We start from the raw sequence: 17,387 nt of genomic DNA on the forward strand, positions 1-17,387 counted from the left end.
CCTGAGATCTTGGTTCCCTCCATGGTCTCAGTGGGAACGCCGATGCCATACTCGTTCTCTCCTGTCACCCTGAAGTAATAGATTCCTCCCTCCTGAAGGTCTGACACCTTATAGGACAGTCTGTGGCAGGTGTCAGTCAGCCTGGTCCAGCCCTTCTTACTGGCCTCACGGATGTCCAGCAGGTAGTTCTTGACCGGTCCGCCTCCTTCATTCTCAGGCGTGTCCCAGATCACAGTGGCAGAGGTTAATGTCACCTCCTTGGTACCCACATGAGTAGGCGGTCCAGGGGAGTCCAGGACTCTGACGTTGAGTGTGAGCGAGGTACTTCCAGCCACGTTGGACAGTGTGATGGTGTATTTTCCAGAGTCGTTGCGAGTGGCTTTCTCCAGGGTGATAAGGGTGAAGGTGTCTGTGGTGTCAATGACAGCCCGGACTCTCAGGTCCACGTCAGCCTTGGCCCACGACACGTACGGTACAGGCTGGCCTCTGAAGGGCACCTTCATGGTGAAGGAGCTACCGTCCTTCACAATAAGGGTCTTTCTCATCTCGTTGCTGATGTCAAACACTGGCTCATCCTCTCTCTCCTTGGCCACCAGTGAGTCAGACTCCTGGCTCTGCTCACTGGGTCCCATCTTGTTGATAGACCTGACAGTGAACACATACTCGGTCCCAGGGTTCAATCCCACCACTGTGAACTCTGTGGTCTGTGTGTTCAGGACGCCAATAAACCATTCATCATCTAAGTATTTCCTGTACTCTACTCTGTAGCCAGTCACAGGTGCTCCACCATCAAACAGTGGCTTGTTCCAGGACAGAGTGGCGGTGGTTTTGGTGTAGTCGATGATCTTAGGCGTAGCAGGAGGAGAAGGCAAGAACTGTGGGTCTTCTGCCTTGATGAGAGGGCATGGTACACTGGGAGCACTGAGGCCCGCTGCATTCTCTGCAAACACTCTGTACTCATACTCACAGCCGTCACGCAGGTTTCCAGCCTTGACTCTCAGGTCATACACAGGTTTCTTGTTGACTCTGAACCAACGCAGGCCGGTCTTTTCTCTCTTTTCAATGACGTAGCCACCAATGCTGCTGCCTCCGTCAGACGCTGGCCTCTCCCAGCAGATGGTCATGGCCTCGCTGGTGACTGAGGTGACTTGGACGTTAGCGGGAGGAGCCGCGGCAGTGAATTGATCCATGGCCCTGGCAGGTTCACTTTCCAGGGCCTCACCATCTCCGTACTTGTTGACTCCTCTGACTCTAAGGATGTACTCGTTTCCTTTGAGTAGCTTGGTGACCTTACAAGTGGTGGCTTTCATGTCTCCATAGACCAGTGTCCAAGCCAGGCGGCTGGTCTCACGTTTCTCTACGATGTAATGCTGAATCTCAGCACCACCATTCTCCTGAGGGGGTCCCCAGGTTATGATACATTTCTCCGCTGTCATGCCAGTCACGGCCAGTGGTCCAGATGATGGACCGGGTCTGTCCAGAACTTTACAGTTGACAGCTACAGACCTGGTTCCACCCACATTATGCAGTGTCAGCACGTACTGACCAGAGTCTCTCCTGATGACATCTCTGACGATCAGTAAGGTCTTGAAGTTGGTGGAGATGATCTCACATCTTGGCGTCTTGGCATCGATCTCCTTTCCGTCCTTTGACCAGGAGATAACAGGGAGGGGCCGACCAGTGACCTCTGCGTCAATACTAATGACCTCTCCTGCCTTGACCACAACCAGACTTCTGTACTTTTCTTCCAGGAAAATCGTGGGTGGGTCTACATCATCCTTGACTGTCACAGATCCAGTGCTCTCAGAAGGAACGCTGAGTAGCTCGGCGGAGTTCCTGGCAATGACGTGGAATTCGTACTGCACGTCTTCTGTGAGCTCAGTCACATCAAAGTAAGTGTCCTGCAAGTTGGCGAAGTTACACTTCAGCCAGCGGCCGCTGGGCAGCTCTCTGCGCTCCACGATGTAGCCGGTGATCTTCACTCCACCATCGTACTCTGGGCCATCCCAGAGCAGTGAAACTGTGTTCCTGGTGATGTTGGTGACTTGGAGGTTGCGAGGAGGTTCACATGGGTCTCTGGCTGCTGCAGGCTCGCAGGCCTTAGTGCAAGGGCCAATACCAGCAGCATTCTCAGCATAGACTCTGAAGTGATAGAACAGGCCTTCCTCAATGCGGGTCATCTTGAACTGAGTCTCAGCCAGCAGACCTCTGTTCACCTTGGTCCACAGCATGCTGCTCGTGTCTTTGCCTTCAACGTGATATCCAAGAACAGGGCTTCCACCATCACTGGCGGGCGTTCCCCAGGTTACCAGCATTCCATACTTAGTGGACTGGGCAATTTGGACATTGGTGGGAGTAGTAGGAACTTCGAAGGGATACTGGGCAACAATAGGTGCAGAGTCAATAGCAGGGCTCTTGCCATAACGGTTTTCAGCTGCAATGCGGAATTGGTACTGTGTGCCCTGGTTGAGACGACACACCTTGATAGATGACCTGGCAACTGTGGCAGAGACGATCTGCCAGTTCGTGGTGGTGGTGTCCTTCTTCTCCACCACATAGTTGTTGATCTGACAACCACCAACATAGCTTGGAGGGTCCCAAGACAAAGAGATGAAGTCAGCGCTCACCTCTTCCACCACGATGTTGCTGGGAGGTCCAGGTTTGTCCAGGATGACAACAGATACCTCGGCTGTTTTGGTGCCAATAGAATTAGTTAGGGTGATCTGATACTTTCCAATGTCCTCCTTGTTTGCGTCCTTAATGATGATCTTGGATGAGGTCTTGGAGGTGACAACATTGACCCTGGTGGTCTGCTTCAGCACCTGGCCATCCTTCTTCCAGGACACCTCAGGCTGAGGTCTGCCCTTGAAAGGAACATCAATCTTCAGGTCATCTCCAGCCTTCACGCTGAATGTGTCGAACATCAGGTTGACCGTGGGTTCAACTGTGATGTCCTTCACCACAACAGGGCTAACCAGGGGCTTGGTATCGCTCTTGCCCTTGTCATTCACAGCAGTCACCCTGAAGGAGTATTCCTCTCCAGCTGTGAGTCCTTCAATTGTGGCCTCCAGTGCTTTAATTTCACTGCACACGGTCCATTTGTCATCTCCCTTAGACTGCATCTCTACAATGTAGTTTGTGATCTTGCTGCCTCCATCATGATCAGGCTTCTCCCAGGCGAGGCTGACACTGTGACGTGTCACATCCACCAAGGTGACCTTACCAGGAGGCAGTGGGGCCTCTGACACTTTGACGGCCTCTGTGGTGGCAGGCATACCTACTCCTAGCTCATTCACAGGCGACACGCGGAAGTAGTACCGTCCTCCCTCCTGGAGGTCAGAGATAATGTACGAATTCCTCACACAATTGTTGCAGACACTGGTGAACCCCATTCTCTTCTGCTCTCTCTTCTCCACGATGTAGTGTGAGACCTTGACCCCACCATCGATGAGAGGAGGTTCCCAGGAGATGGAGACTGATTCTCTCTTCACATCCTTCACGAGTAGGTTGGTAGGAGCACTGGGGGAGTCCAGAATTCTAACATTGATGTAGGCCGACTTTGTGCCACTGAGATTCTCCAGGGTTAGCACGTATTTGCCAGTGTCAAATCTGTCAACGTTTTCAATCACCAACAGCGTGTAGGAGGTGGTGACCTCAATTTGGGCACGCTCAGTCATAGCACCATCAGCCTTAGACCATTTCACCTCAGGCTCAGGCTTTCCTCTGATGGGGACGAACAGACGCAGGGTGGCACTGGCACGGACATTAACCATCTTCCTCAGGTCAGCATCCAGCTCAATCTCAGGAGCTTCCAGCTTCTCAGCAGCAATCACAGACCCAGGTAAGTCTACGTGCTCTCCTACTCCCTCGATGTTCATAGCACAGATACGGAAGTTATACTCTAAGTTCTCCTTCAGTCTCTTGACAGTGTAATGAGTAGTCTGGACACCATTGGGTGGTGTAGATGTGATCCACTCATCATCTCCTCCCTCCTTCACCTCAACAACGTATCCGCCGATTGGTGCTCCACCATCATAGATGGGCCTGGACCAGGCCAAGGAGACACTGGTGCTAGAGTGGTCTGTCACTTTAGGATTGCTAGGAGGACCTGGTGGATAAATGGCATCGCTGGCCATGATGTAGTCAGTTGCAGCACTGGGCTTGCCCACACCTGCAGCGTTTTCAGCTGAGACTCTGAATTCATAGGAGTGTCCTTCTGTGAGGCCTGAGCATCTGAACCTGATGTCAGTCAGTCTCTTCTTGTTGGCCTTTGTCCATCTGATGCCCTCTTTGTCACGCTTCTCAAGCACGTATCCATCAATCATATTTCCTCCGTCGCTCTCAGGTCTCTCCCAGGTGAGCACAATGGAGTCTCTGGTGATGACACCGACCTCAGGGGTGGAGGGAGAACTGGGAGTGGTGAAGGGGTTGCGAGCAACAACTGGATCAGACTCCAGAGGTTCACCAACACCATATTTGTTGACAGCTGTGACTCTGAAAATGTACTCATTGCCAGGCAGCAGCTTGGTGACTTTGAAGCTGACAGCCTGGATGCTCGGTTCGACCACCGTCCATGACAACCGGCTGGTTTCCCTCCTCTCAATGATGTAATGCTGGATGGCTGCTCCACCATCGTGCGGGGGGTGGCTCCAGTGTAGATAGCACTTCTCAGAAGTCACTCCCTTCACCTCTAGTGGGCCTGCAGGAGGACCAGGTCTGTCCAGTACCTTCACATTAACTGGGACCATCTTGACTCCACCCACGTTGATGAGTTTTAGTATGAAGTGGCCTCCATCCACTCTGACGCAGTCCTTGACTGTCAAAATGGTTCGTGTAATTGTGGTCTTGATCTCCATTCTAGGCGTGGTCTTGTCTATCTCTTTTCCATCCTTCAGCCAGATAACCTCAGGTAAAGGCTTGCCAATGTAGTCTGCGTCTATGATGTACGTTTCACCAGCATGAACCACAGTCAGATCATTGAACTTAGGATCGAGGGTGGCTTCTGGTGCCACGATCTCATCCTTGGCAGTGATTTCTCCTGTGCTCGCAGAAGGAACACTCAAGGTGCCTGCTGCGTTCCTGGCCATGACGCGGAACTCATAGATGGCGTTCTCTGTCATATTCGTGTAAGTGAACTGGGTGTCAATGACGTTGGCGAAGCTGGCCTTCATCCAGCGCATGTCTGGGTGCTTTCTCCTTTCAACAATGTAGCCGGTGATTTTGCTGCCTCCATCGTACTGGGGCCTTGTCCACTGGAGAGTCACAAAGCTCCTGGTGATGTCAATCGCCTCAGGCGTGCTTGGTGGGTCACAGGGGTCCGTGGCCACTGTAGCTTCAGACAGTTTGCTAACAGGGCTGAGCCCGGCGATATTTTCAGCGTACACTCTGAATTCATACTCGATGCCCTCCACCAGCTCAGTGGTCCTGTATCTGGCATCAGGGACGATCAAATTGTTGAGTCTGGTCCACATCAGACTGTTCTTCTCCTTCCTCTCTATGTGGTAGCCCATGACAGGACTGCCTCCATTGTTGGTGGGAGGTTTCCATTCCACCACCATATTGTCCTTAGTCACAGAAGAGATGAATGGGGTTCCAGGAGCGGCAGGCTCTGTGAATGGATACTGAGCAATGACTGCAGGAGAGAGAATAGCGGTACTCTTTCCATATCTGTTCTCAGCCGACACTCTGAACTGGTATTCAACTCCAGTCTTCAGCTTAGTGATTTTGATGGTTGATCTGGCGATGGTAGCAGAGACAATCTGCCATGCAACAGTGGTGGTGTCTCTCTTCTCCACAATGTAGTTGTTGATCGGGCAGCCTCCTGTGTACTCTGGTGGCTCCCAGGTCACGGTGACAAAGTCAGAGCTGACCTCATCAATCGTCATGGGGCCAGTGGGAGGCCCAGGTTTCTCCAAGATGACAACAGTAATCTCCTCTGTGGCCGTTCCAATACTGCTGGTGGCCGTCGCTGTGTATTTACCAGAGTCCTCCCTGTTTGTCTCTTTGATAAGCAGTGTAGTAGAGGATGCTGTGCTGGACACATTCAACCTGGTTGTCTCCTTAATTGCCTGTCCTTCCTTCTTCCATTCAACATTAGGCACTGGGCGACCAATCAATGGGATCTCAATCTTCAGATCGTGGCCAATCTGCACACTGTAGGCGTTGAATGCCATCTTGAAGGCGGGTACAATCGTCACATCCTTGGCAGTGACTGGAGCAGCCAGAGCCCTAGGGTCACTCTTGCCCTTCTCGTTGAATGCAAACACTCTGAACTGGTACTCCTGTCCAGTGCTGAGGCCTGTTATTGTGCCATCACAGGTCTTGGTTGTGGTGGCCAACACCCACTCTTCTGTGCCCTGGAACTGCATCTCGATGTAATAGCCAATGATTCTGCTGCCTCCATCGTGGTCAGGTTTCTCCCAGGACAGAGATGCACTGGTCTTGGTCACATCAGTCAGAGCGACCTTGCCCACAGGCAGAGGAGGCTCAGAAGTCCTAGCACCCTCTTGGGTCTCCGCTAGTAGACCTATACCAAACTCGTTCTCAGCCATGACCCTGAAGTAATAGACATTTCCCTCAATTAGCCCGGTGATACGGCAGCTTGTCTTGGTGCATTTGTTGTCCACATTAGTGTAAGATGTCCTGACCGTATCACGCCTGTCAACAATGTAATTCGAAATTCTGGAGCCACCATCGATGAGAGGTGGTTCCCAGGTCAGAGTAACACCAGTTCTAGTAATGTCCTTCACTCCGATATTCTGTGGGGCTCCTGGTGTGTCTAGAACTCTGACAGTAACAAAGGCTGACTTGGAGCCAACGCTGTTCTCCAGGGTGAGGATGTATTTTCCAGCATCGTTCCTGTCACAGATGTCAACGGTGAGCTGTGTGAAATCATCGCTCTTCTCTATCTGGACTTTAGCAGGCAGCTCTCCCTCTTCCTTGGCCCAACTGATCGCAGGAGTCGGAAGCCCTGTGAATGGAATACCGATCCTCATTGTAGCTCCTGCACGGACCACCACTGCCTTTCTGAGCTCTGAATCCAGAATCATCTCGGGAGGATCCATCTTCTCTTCAGGTTTCACCACTCCCTCAATCTCTGTAGGCTCACCGACTCCCATTTTGTTTATGGCACATATGCGTACCTTGTATTCTTGATGTTCAACTAGCTTCTTAATGGTGAACTTGGTGTCATTAACTCCGGAGGGAGGAGTGCAGATGGCCCATTCTTCCTCCTCAGCCTGGGTGATCTCCACAGCGTACCCCTGGATGTCACAGCCACCATCATAGATGGGCCTATGCCAGGCCAATGTGACTGAGTTCTTAGTAGTACTGACCACATGGGCATTAGTGGGAGTGCCAGGCTCAAAGGTAGGGTCGCAGGCCTTTTCGTAAGGGGTAGGCGGGCTTGGCTGACCCACTCCTGCTGCATTTTCAGCAGAGAGCCTGAATTCATACTCATGGTCCTCAGTGAGGCCTGTCACTCTGAATCGCAGGTCTGTGAGTCTGCGTTTGTTACACTTAGTCCACCTGATTCCAGCTCTGTCTCTCTTCTCCACAACGTAGCCAGCAATGTCACTACCTCCAGTGACTAGAGGGCGGGTCCAGCAGACTGTGATGGAATCTCTGGTGATGTTGGTGAGCTCCAGCTCCTGAGGTGGACCAGGAGCAACAAAAGGATTCTTCATGATTACTGGTGCAGACTCCAGAGCCTCACCAGTGCCAAACTTGTTGACAGCCAAGATTCGGAAGATGTACTCATTGCCCTTGAGCAGCTTGGTGACCTTGAACATGGTGGCTCCACAGTCACCGGAGACCAAGGTCCATGCCAAGCGGCTGGTCTCTCTCTTCTGGATGATGTAGTAGGAGACACTGGCTCCGCCGTCATGCCTGGGGGGCAGCCATGACAGGGAACACTTCTCCTCAGTGACATTGCCGATAGTGAGAGGTCCCTCAGAGGGTCCAGGTCTGTCCAGTACCCTCACGCTGAAGGGAACAGTCTTGGATCCAGCCACATTGGTCAGAACCAGTGTGTACTGTCCTCCATCTACTCTGATGGCGTCCTTCACCACCAGCACGGCCTGGAAGTCTGTGTTTTTGATCTCTGCTCTGGCTGAGTTCTCCACCACAACACCTTCGTGGATCCACTGAATTGTGGGAAGGGGCTTTCCTTCCACGCTGGCCTCCAGGGTGAATGTCTCTCCTGCATGAAGGACAATGGTTGCGGCGTACTTAGAATCAACCTCATACTTGGGTGTCTCAACTTCATCGATGGCAGTGATGGCACCTGTGCTCTCAGAGGTCTTGCTGACAGCTCCACTTGCATTCCTAGCAATCACTCTGAAGTCATATTTGGCATGCTCAGTCAGTCCTAGAACTGTGAATTCATGTGCAAGGATATTTGCAAAGCTAGCCTTCATCCACTTTCCCTCAGGGAGGTCACGTTTCTCCACTACATAGCCAGTAATCAGACATCCACCATCATACGCTGGAGCGGTCCACCTCAGCTTCACAGAGTGCCTCGATACAATAATGGCCTCTGGGCGGCCGGGAGGATCACATGGGTCACGGGCTACATAGCCCTCTGACAGCTTGCTGCATTTGCCAACGCCGACAATGTTCTCTGCGTAGGCTCTGAACTCGTATTCAATACCCGCTTCCAGAGGAGTGGATTTGAACCTGCAGTCCTGGATCACAGCCTTGTTGATCTTGGTCCAGATGATGCTGTTCTTCTCTTTCCTTTCCAGGTGGTAGCCCAGGATAGCGCTGCCTCCGTCAGATGGAGGTTTATGCCACTCCACCACCATGTAGTCCTTACTGTATGAAGAAACATATGGTGTTCCAGGTGGACCGGGCTCCTGGAATGGATACTGAGCCAAAACAGGCTCTGAGTCGATAGAGTAGCTCTTTCCATATTTATTCTCAGCATAGATTCTGAACTGGTACAAAGCACCTGTCTTCAGATTGCCGACCTTGAATGTGGTTCTAGCCACAGTTGCAGATACAACCACCCAGTTAACTGTAGTCGTGTCTCTCTTTTCAACAACGTAGTTGGAGATCGGGCATCCGCCTGTGAATGCGGGAGGCTCCCAGGTGAGGGTGATGCTCTCAGCACTAACGTCGTCCAATTTGACTGGACCTGTGGGTGGGCCTGGTTTGTCCAGGGTGATCACCTCGATGGTGGCATCCTTGGATGCCAGGGCATTAGTAATGTTAATGCTGTACATGCCTCCATCCTCTCTGGTAGCATCTTTGACGGTGAGAGTGGTTAGGTTTGCCACATCGGAGACATTGACTCTGGTAGTTTGCTTGAGTGCAGCTCCATCCTTGGTCCATGTAATGGTTGGTTTGGGATGGCCAGCAATAGGCACCTCTATCTTCAGGTCATAGCCCACCTGGACATTGTAGGTGCTCATTCTAGGCCTCACATCAGGCATAATCACAAGGTCCTTAGCTACAATAGTTTGAGCCAGCTGCCTGGGGTCGCTCCTGCCCTTTTCATTGATGGCAATCACTCTGAATTGGTATTCCTCACCCTTCTGCAGGTTCATAACTGTCGTCTCCAGTGCCTTAATACTGGCACATACAGACCAGGTCTCAATGTCCTTGGGAGCCAATTCTACCTCATAGTAGCTGACTCTGCTGCCACCATCGTGTTCAGGCTTTTCCCAGGCCAGTGTTACACTTTGACGTGTGACATCAAGGACACTGACTTTACCAGGTGGCTGAGGCTTTTCAGAGACCTTCACTGGCTCCAGAGTTATAGCAGGTTCACCCAAGCCATATTCATTCTCAGCCAGGACTCTGAAGAAGAAGATTCCCCCCTCTGGAAGAGGTTCAATCTTCCATGACATCCTGTTGCAGGTGGTGATGCGAGAGTATACCTTTCTGGTAGTCTCACGCTTTTCAACAATGTATTGCTTGATCTTGGCGCCACCGTCTAGAAGTGGAGGTTCCCAGTTTAGAGTGACAGAATTCTTGGTGATCTCCTTTATTTTGAAATTTGCTGGTGCACTGGGTGAGTCCAAAACTCTGACGCTAATGAAGGCAGACTTGACTCCACTGGCATTTTCTGCTGTCAGAACGTACTTGCCACTATCAAATCTATCAACATTCTCAATGACGAGAGAAGCATAGCTAGTAGTGTTGTCAATCTGAGCTGTATCCTTAATCTCTCCCTCAGCCTTGCCCCATTTCACCTCAGGAGGTGGGCGTCCTCTGATAGGAACAAACAGTCTGAGGGTGCCGGCTGCTCTGATGTTGATCATTTTCCTCATATCAGCATCCAAGTCAAGGTCTGGCACCTCAAGCTTCTGTTCCGTCTGAACCTTTCCTGGAAATTCAGCAAGCTCCCCAACTCCAACCTTGTTGATGGCACATACTCTGAACTGGTACTCATGCTTCTCCAGCAGCTTGGTCACTTTGAAATTGGTTTCTTTGATTCCAGTGGGAGGTGTACACATGACCCACTCATCAATTGTGCTATTGCAGGCTTCAACAATGTAGGCCTGAATCTCACAGCCACCATCATACATGGGTCGGCCCCATGTCAGGGAAACGGTGGATCTGGTCACCAGGCCATACTTAGGGTTGTTAGGTGGGCCTGGTTCGTAGATAGCATCAAGTGCTTTGTAGTACTCTGTTGGCTTGCTGGGTGTGCCAATTCCTGCATTATTCTCAGCACCAACTCTGAATTCATAGCTACGGTTTTCCAGGAGGCCTGCGACTCTGAAGCGCAGCTCACTCACTGTGCGCTTATTGCACCTTGTCCACCTCACACCTTCCTTGTCACGTTTCTCAATAATGTACCCTTGGATGGGATTACCGCCGTCATTATCTGGTCTCTCCCATGTCACCACCATTGAGTCTTTGGTGATGGTGGTGACCTCCACTTCTGTTGGTGGGGCAGGGGTGACAAATGGATTTCTAGCGATCATTGGCTCTGATTCCAGAGGCTCACCAATTCCATATTTGTTGACTGGGATTACTCTGAAGATATACTCATTTCCAGGGAGGAGTTTTGTGATCTTCAGATTCAGGACCTGAACTTTGGGATCAACCCTGGTCCAGACGAGCCTGCTAGTCTCCCTCCTCTCCACAATGTAATAGGAAACGTCACTGCCTCCATCTTGCAAGGGAGACTTCCAAGCAATGCAGCATTTCTCACTGGTGACTCCATAGATGGAGATTGGACCATCAGGTGGGCCTGGTCTGTCCAAGACCTTGACATTAATGTTAACTGACTTCTCTCCTCCAACATTCTTTACCAAAAGTGTGTACTGGCCTCCGTCAACCCGAATGGCCTCCTTAATGAGAAGGCAAGCTGTGAAGTCTGTGTTCTTGATCTCCAGGCGAGCTGCGTCAGGAAGCGCCTGTCCGTTCTTTAGCCAGTGCACTGTGGGCACAGGCTTACCGCTGAAACCAGCCTCCAGCTTGAATGTCTCTCCGGCATTCAACACTACAGCCGAGGAGTATTTGGAATCAATGTCAATCTGGGGTGGCTCCACCTCGTCCTTTGCAGTGATGGATCCAGTGCTCTCAGATGGTTTGCTAGAGACGCCACCTGCATTCCTGGCAATGACACGGAACTCATAGACCTGATCCTCAATCAGGTCTGTGACAACAAATTGAGGCTCGAGGACGTTCGCAAAGCTAGCCTTCATCCAATGGCCACTAGCTCCTTCCTTCTTCTCAACCACATAGCCTGTAATCTTGCTGCCGCCATCACTCTCAGGCACTTTCCACTTAAGTGTCACACGACTTCTGGTGACAATTGTAGCTTCTGGCTTTCCAGGGCTGTCGCATGGGTCTCTGGCCAATTGCATCTCAGTCAGTTTGCTGGCCTGACTGAGGCCAACAATGTTCTCAGCATAAACTCTGAACTCGTACTCAATGCCTTCTTCAAGGCTACAGACCTTGTATCTGGTCTCTGGGATGATCTGTTTATTCCCCTTCACCCACATGAGGCTGTTCCTCTCTTTGAGCTCCAGGTGGTATCCCATGATCTTGCTTCCACCATCACTGCTGGGTGCATCCCATACAACCACCATGTTATCTTTAGTGGCTGACTGGACGACAGCAGAGCGGGGTGAGCCGGGCACTTCGTAAGGATATTGAGCAACAAGGGTCTCAGACACCAGGCATGAGGACTTGCCATATCTGTTCTCTGCAGCAATCCTGAACTGGTACTCAGTTCCAGTCTTCAAACGAGCTGCCTTTACGGTGGTTCTTGCTACAGTAGCAGACACAATCTGCCAGTTAGTAGTGGATGTGTCTCTCTTCTCAACAACATAGTTGTTTATACTACAGCCACCCTCGTACTCTGGTGGTTCCCAGGACAGAACCACACTGTCAGCAGTGACCTCATCCAGTTTAATTGGGCCGGTTGGGGGGCCAGGTTTATCCAGGACAACAACAGTAATGTCCATGGTGGCTTCTCCTGCTGAATTGTTCAACTTAATGTTGTAGGTATCCACATCATCTCTGCAGGCCTCCTTGATGATCAGGCGAACGCCTTTCTCAGTCATGTCAGCATTAACCCTAGTTGTCTCCTTGAGGGCGATGCCCCCTTTGAGCCAAGTCACAGTGGGTTTAGGATGTGCAGCAATCGGTACTTCTATCTTCAGATCATCCCCTGCCAAAACGTTGAATGTTGTGAACTGCAAATTGAAGGCTGGGGCGATGACCAAGTCTTTAGCTATTACAGGCATGCTAAGAGGTCGAGGATCACTGACTCCCTTCTCATTGGTGGATGAGATACGGAACATGTACTCCTGTCCCTGAGTAAGGCCAGAGACAACAGCCTCATTGGTCTTAACTACCATGACCTGGTTCCACGTATCACTGCCCTTATTCTGCATCTCAATAATGTAACCCGTGATTCTGCTGCCACCATCATAATCAGGCTTCTCCCAGGCCAGACTGATACTGAAGCCAGTTACCTCACGGAGAGACACTTTGCCTGGTGGCAGAGGCTTCTCTGAAGCCTTGACTGCCTCCATAGTTTCCACTGGGAGACCGATGCCGTACTCATTCTCAGCAAGGATTCTGAAGAAGTATAGTTTTCCTTCCTCCAGATCTCCAATCTTCCAGCTTGACTTGTGGCAGCTGTCACAGACCGTTGAGTAGGCCATTCTGGTGGACTCACGCTTCTCCACAACGTAGTTGCGGACTCTAGAGCCTCCATCAATGAGAGGTGCATCCCACATGAGGGAGACTGAATCTCTAGTGACTTCTTTGATGATCAGATTCTGTGGTGCTCCAGGGGTATCCAACACTCTGACATTGACATAGGCCGTCTTGCTTCCAGAGACATTCTCCACAGTCACCAAGTATTTGCCACCATCAAACCTGTCAACATTTTCAACTTGAAGAGTGGTAAAAGATGAGCTGACTTCAATATTGGCCTTGTCCATGGATTCTCCATGCTCTCTTGCCCATTTCACATCAGGTGCTGGTCTACCCTTGATGGGGACAAACAGTCTGAGGGTGCTGCAGGCTCTGATGCTGACCGCCTTACGTAGCTCGGCTCCAAGTTCAACCTCTGGAGGAATAATTCTGTCCTCAGCAATGGGAGTCCCAGGCACCGCAGCAGGCTCTCCAATTCCCTCACAGTTAGTGGCACATACATTGATTTTGTAATCTTGGTTCTCCTTCAAGCCGGTAATAGTGAAGGAGGTGGCTGTCCATCCCTTCTTGGGAGTGTGTATGGTCCATTCATCTTCCTCAGGCAGGCAGGTTTCCACGACGTAGCCGGTGATTTCAGAGCCGCCGTCATAGACAGGCTTGTTCCATGCCAAGGTGACGGAGGACTTGGTTGTGTCCAGCACTCTGGGGTTACCAGGAGGACCGGGCTGGAAGATGGTGTCGACAGCTTTGTAGAATGGACTGGAGAGACTAGGCAGGCTCAGACCAGCATTGTTCTCGGCAAAGATTCTGAATTCATACTCATGTCCTGGTGTAAGGCCAGAGACCTTGAATCGGAGGTCAGACACTGTTCTCTTGTTGCACTTCACCCAACGCAGGCCAGTCTTGTCTCTCCTCTCAACAATGTAGGTGTTGATGCGGCTGCCTCCGTCATGCTCAGGGCGATCCCAGCAAACGACCATGGAGTCCTTGGTTATGGTTGTGACCTCAGGCTGCATTGGTTGGTCCGAGACCACGTAAGGGTTGGCACAGATGACAGGCTGAGACTCTATAGGCTCACCAACACCATACTTGTTGATAGCCATGACTCTGAAGATGTACTCATTGCCCTTGAGCAGCTTGGTGACCTTGAACCTGTTGGCCTGTAGGTCTGTGGCCACATTGGTCCATGCTAGTCTGCTGGTCTCACGTTTCTGGATGACGAAGTAATCAATCTTGGCACCGCCATCATGTTCAGGATGCACCCAATTGAGGACACACTTCTCTGCAGCGATGTCTGTTATCTTGAGAGAGCCTGGAGGTCCGGGTCTGTCCAGCACCTTGACGTGGAATGAGTACTTGGCAAAGCCACCAGGGTTGCTGGCTGTCAGAATGAAAACACCACCATCCTTCCTCAGAGAGTCTTTGTTCACCAGAGTGGTGTGGAAGTCAGATGACTTGATCTCAATCTTGGTTGAGTCTGCAAGCTCCTTCCCTTCCTTGGTCCATACCAGGGATGGGATTGGTCTGCCAGTTACGCTGGCCTCCAGCTTGAACAATTCTCCTGCCATGACAACAACAGTGGTGCTGTAGGAAGAGTCAACGTCAAGAGTGGGCTCTTGAATGTCATCTCTACATACGATCTCCTCTGATGGCTGGGACGGGGCACTGACCGATCCAGCTGAGTTCCTGGCCAAGACGCGGATCTCATAAGTGGCATCTTCTGTCAGACCACTGACTGTGTAGATTGTTTCCAGAATGTTGTTGAAGTTGGCTTTGAGCCAGCGTCCATTAGGCATCTCTCTCCTCTCTACGGTGTATCCTGTGATGGAGAATCCACCATCTCCCTGTGGCCTGGTCCAGGAAACTGTAATCTCATGCCTGGTGACATTCAGTGCCACAGGCCTGCCTGGTGGATCCACTGGGTCCAGTGCGAAATACGTGTCAGAGGGCTTGCTGGCTTTGCTCAGGCCGGCCTGATTTTCAGCAATGACACGGTATTCATATCCAATTCCATCAACTAAACCTACTGATTTATAGATATTTCCAACCACCAGAGCCCTGTTGACCCTCTGCCACAGGATGCTGTTCTGCTCCTTCCTCTCCACGTGGTAGCCTAAGATGACACTGCCTCCATTGGTTGCTGGCTCGTTCCAGCTGAGAGTCATAGCGTCCTTGTTGAAAGCTGTGACAACAGGAGTGCCTGGCTGCCCTGGCGCTTCAAATGGATAAGCAGCCACTACAGGATCAGACACAAGGTAGGGTCCAGAGCCATATCGGTTCTGGGCTCTGACACGGAACTGATACTCAGTTCCTGTGCGGAGGCGAGCTGCCTTGAACGTGGTGCGGATGACTGTGGCCGCCAGCTCCTGCCAAGAAGTGCCAATGGTCTCCCTCATCTCAACAATGTAATTGCTGATCGGAACACCTCCATCATCCTCTGGTGCCTCCCAGGACATGAGAACATAGTCACATGACACCTCCTCCAACTTCACTGGCCCTGTGGGAATCCCTGGAATGTCGTGGACCAGAACTGTGATGGTCTCAGTCACAGTGCCCAAGATGTTCTTTGCGGTCATGGAATATTCGCCTCCATCCGTCCTCTTGATCTCACTGATGTTGAGGATGGTCGAGGTCGCTGTGGTTTCGATGTTCATTCTCTGTGTCTCCTTCACCACTATGCTTCCCTTCTTCCAGGAAACCACAGGCTTGGGTTTGCCCAGCACTGGGATCTCCACCTTGATGCGGTCTCCTGTCTTGGCGATGACTGTCTTCTGATACACCGCACGCATGTCGAAGGATGGGGCGGTGGTCTGCTCTTTGATGACAGCAGGCCTGCTCTCACGTGGCTCACTCCTGCCAGAAGCATTGACCGCCATGATGCGGAAGACGTACTCTGCACCCTCGATCAAATCTGTGGCGACGTAGTCCAGAGCTTTGATTGCAGCTACATGGACCCACTGCTCAGCATCCTTCTTCTGGGCCTCAATGACGTATCCTGTGATCAGGCTACCGCCATCATGAAGTGGCTTGGTCCAGGCCAGGCTGGCAGTGTCAGATGACACGTCTGTCACATACAGGTTCTCAGGGGCAGTGGGGGCCTGGGACACTCTGATTGGCTGAGCGGTTTCTGCGGGCTCTCCCACACCAAGGTCATTCTCAGCAGAGATACGGAAGTAGTAGTGGGCTCCCTCCTCCAGATTGGAGAACTTGTAGGAGCATTTCTGGTGTGTGGTGCTCAGTACTGTGTAAGCCTTTTTAGTCGCCGCTCTCTGCTCAATAACATAGTTGAGGATTTTGGATCCACCATCAATAATGGGGAACTCCCACTGCATGGTGATGCTGTTCTTGGTGATCTCTCTGGGCGTCAGGTAGACTGGAGGTCCTGGTGTGTCCAGAACTCTGACGTTGACAAAGCCGGTCTTCTTTCCAGCAACGTTCTCCAGGCACAGGTTGTACTTGCCAGCATCGTATCTGGTGCAGTCGGGGATGACCAGCAGGGTGTAGGAGTCTGTAGTGTCGATGTGAGCGCGGGCCTTAAGGTTAGTGTCGTCCTTGGTCCATGTCACATCAGGCTTGGGACGTCCCTTGATGGGAACAAACATTCGGATGGAGGCGCGGCAGCGCACAACCAGGGTTTTCCTCAGCTCGGCATCCAGCTCAAAGTCAGGCAATGCCTCCTGGTCAACCAGTTCAATGACATTCTCCACCTCTGCTGGCTCTCCCACTCCCTCTGTGTTGATGGCGTAGACTCTGAACTGGTAACTGCCTCCCTTCTGCAGGTTGCCAATGACATATTCTGTGCTTCTCAGTGGGTTCTGGTTCTCTGCCTCCCAGTCGTCATGGCCCTCCTTCCTGTACTCAACGAAGTATCCGCCTACATCAAGGCCGCCGTCATAGTGCGGCTTCCCCCACTTGAAGGTGACTGTGGTTTTCGTGGTTTCTGTGATTCTGGGGTTGGATGGAGGACCAGGTGGATCTGCAAAACGAGAATATAAGACCAAACATATGAGAGATAATATGCTTTGAGGTGACATCTGTAGCAGTTTATGTAAATGTATGTAGGTTTCAGCTCATAAAAGTATGATTCTGTCCACTGTAAAATAAGTGAATACTGTCTCTTTTCGACTACAAGAACTAAGCAAACCATGCCGTGTAACGTACTTCACGGGTTCTGGATTTGGTTCCATACGCTTCTACCGTTTCCATACGGTAGTATTTACCCGGAGTTCTGGGAACTCAGAACTTATCACTTGCATTTTTTC

At 51.3% G+C, this 17,387-nt stretch overlaps 1 protein-coding gene across 2 annotated transcripts in view; it reads right to left on the reverse strand.

Moving 5' to 3' along the window:
* Nucleotides 1-17,387, reverse strand: part of LOC308073539 (titin-like) — a 248,000-nt gene that overhangs the window by 32,527 nt on the left and 198,086 nt on the right. For both annotated transcript variants that reach the window (XM_080412477.1, XM_080412476.1), the window contains one exon: nucleotides 2-17,101. In XM_080412477.1, coding sequence (XP_080268603.1) covers nucleotides 2-17,101 — 17,100 coding nt within the window. The remainder of the gene's footprint in view (nucleotide 1; nucleotides 17,102-17,387) is intronic.

The sequence above is a fragment of the Gymnoscopelus braueri genome, assembly GCF_963280865.1.
Source record: "Gymnoscopelus braueri genome assembly, chromosome: 18".
Classification (NCBI taxonomy): domain Eukaryota; kingdom Metazoa; phylum Chordata; class Actinopteri; order Myctophiformes; family Myctophidae; genus Gymnoscopelus; species Gymnoscopelus braueri.